Source organism: Alligator sinensis, unplaced genomic scaffold (genome assembly GCF_000455745.1).
Source record: "Alligator sinensis unplaced genomic scaffold, ASM45574v1 scaffold955_1, whole genome shotgun sequence".
Lineage (NCBI taxonomy): Eukaryota > Metazoa > Chordata > Crocodylia > Alligatoridae > Alligator > Alligator sinensis.
In genome coordinates this window covers 660021-661762 of record NW_005842791.1, presented here as the reverse complement: position 1 = coordinate 661762, position 1742 = coordinate 660021, and the positions used below count along the sequence as shown (strand labels likewise).

Below are 1742 nucleotides of genomic sequence, written 5' to 3'. Positions count from 1 at the left end.
CCGCAGAGGGCACAGGAGTAGGGGCGCTCACCAGTGTGCACACGCTGGTGCAGGAGCAGGCCAGGGGCGCGGCTGAAGCAGCGGCCGCACTGCGTGCACTCATAGGGCTTTTCGCCCGTGTGCACGCGCCGGTGCAGCACCAGGTCAGGGCCACGCAGGAAGCGACGCCCGCAGTCCCCACAGGGGAAAGGGCGCTCGCCAGTGTGAATGCGCTGGTGCAGTGCCAGGTCAGGCGCCCGCAGGAAGCGCTTGCCGCAGTCCCCACAGCCATAAGGACGCTCACCTGTGTGGATGCGCTGGTGCTGGACCAGGGCGGAGCCAGCATCAAAGCGCTTGCCGCAGTCCGGGCAGGGGAAGAGGCGCTGCCCGGCGTGGGCCCGTCGGAACCGCAGGAACTCGGGGCTGCGGCTGTAGCTGCGTGGCAGGGTCGAGGGAGCCTGGTCCGCGGGTGAGACAGGGCTGTGCAGACGCCGGTGTTTGGCCAGGTGGGCGCTCTGGGTGAAGCGGCGCCCGCAGTCGGCGCAGGGGAAAGGGCGCTCGCCAGTGTGCACACGCTGGTGCCGCAGCAGGTTGGAGCTGCGGCTGAAGCGCTTCCCGCAGCCGTCGCAGCCAAACGGCCTCACCGTGGCATCGCCCACACACTCTCCGCCCCCGGGGCAGCTCCTGACTCGCCTCTCTGTCTGGCGCTGCTGGCTCTGCTCCCGACTCTGGCAAAGCCCTCCTGGCTCCAGCAGCCCAGCCCCATCCAGCTGGGGATCCCCCTCCACAGGCTCACTCATGCCTCCACACCTGCGGGAACAGAGTGGGCGCATCTCACTGGCTCTGCCGGGACTCCTGGGATTCCCATGAGCTCACCCCCACGTGGGAAACCTCCTCCACCCCAAATGGCCTGGCTACTTTTCACAGCTGTCCAGGGGGCTTCTCCCTCTGAATCTGCCCCCCACCCCAGGCAACTCAGGGAATCACCACAATGCATCACAGCTGGTAACACCAACTTGCACCCTCCCCCTCCTCAGGGCTGGGCTTTGTGGCTGAAAGGTCCCAAAAACTCCAACACCCCGACCCAGCTATTCAAAGTGTTTTTAACCACCGTTGTGGCACCTGAAAATGCAGCCAGGGGCTCTCCGCTCCTGTCAGTGTCTGGATGTCCTGCTACTAAAACAAACAGGGACTGGCAAGCCAACCCCTCTGAATGTCCTAGCGTGCGGGGGCAGCTGCAACTGCAATGCCAGAGCCCAGGCCCCTTTCCAGCAACACAAATGACACAGCATCACCCGCGGCCTGCATCCAACGGATGTGAAACCCGGATGTCAGAGTGTACTGGTAGCCATGGAAACGGCACTCGGAGGGGAGGCGGCGGCGGGATTTCTACTGTGACCGGGAAACAAAGGTGGAAGGCATTTAGCACCACTTTGTATCAGCCTGGCACCAGCTGGGAAAGGAGCTGCTGAAGAGAATGGTCAGTGCTGGCATGGGAATAAAGGGAGATGAACTGACTGGAGCATCCTCCTACGAGCTAAGGGACCAGGGGAGGGAGGGGACCACTCGTCAGCTGGAAATGCATCTACGAAAGCAGAGAACGGGTGGACTCACCCGTCACGGCCGTGGCCTCGGCTTCCTGCTGCACAGAGGGCCCCCAATGACGGTCTGCTCTGCCTGACCAACAGGCAAGGTCATCTCCCTGAACTGCTGGACTCTGCAAGGACAGTAGACACCTGCTCAGGTCCCATGTCTCTGGGAAT

At 63.4% G+C, this 1742-nt stretch overlaps 1 protein-coding gene across 3 annotated transcripts in view; it reads right to left on the bottom strand.

Moving 5' to 3' along the window:
• The window catches only part of LOC102379969 (zinc finger protein 271-like), a 9515-nt gene that overhangs the window by 3794 nt on the left and 3979 nt on the right, over positions 1-1742 (bottom strand). For all 3 annotated transcript variants that reach the window (XM_025191166.1, XM_014525368.2, XM_025191167.1), the window contains 2 exons: positions 1594-1696; positions 1-789 (listed from right to left, as the gene is read on the bottom strand). The exon at positions 1-789 is cut by the window's left edge. In XM_025191166.1, coding sequence (XP_025046951.1) covers positions 1-779 — 779 coding nt within the window. In that variant the 5' untranslated portion in view covers positions 780-789; positions 1594-1696. The remainder of the gene's footprint in view (positions 790-1593; positions 1697-1742) is intronic.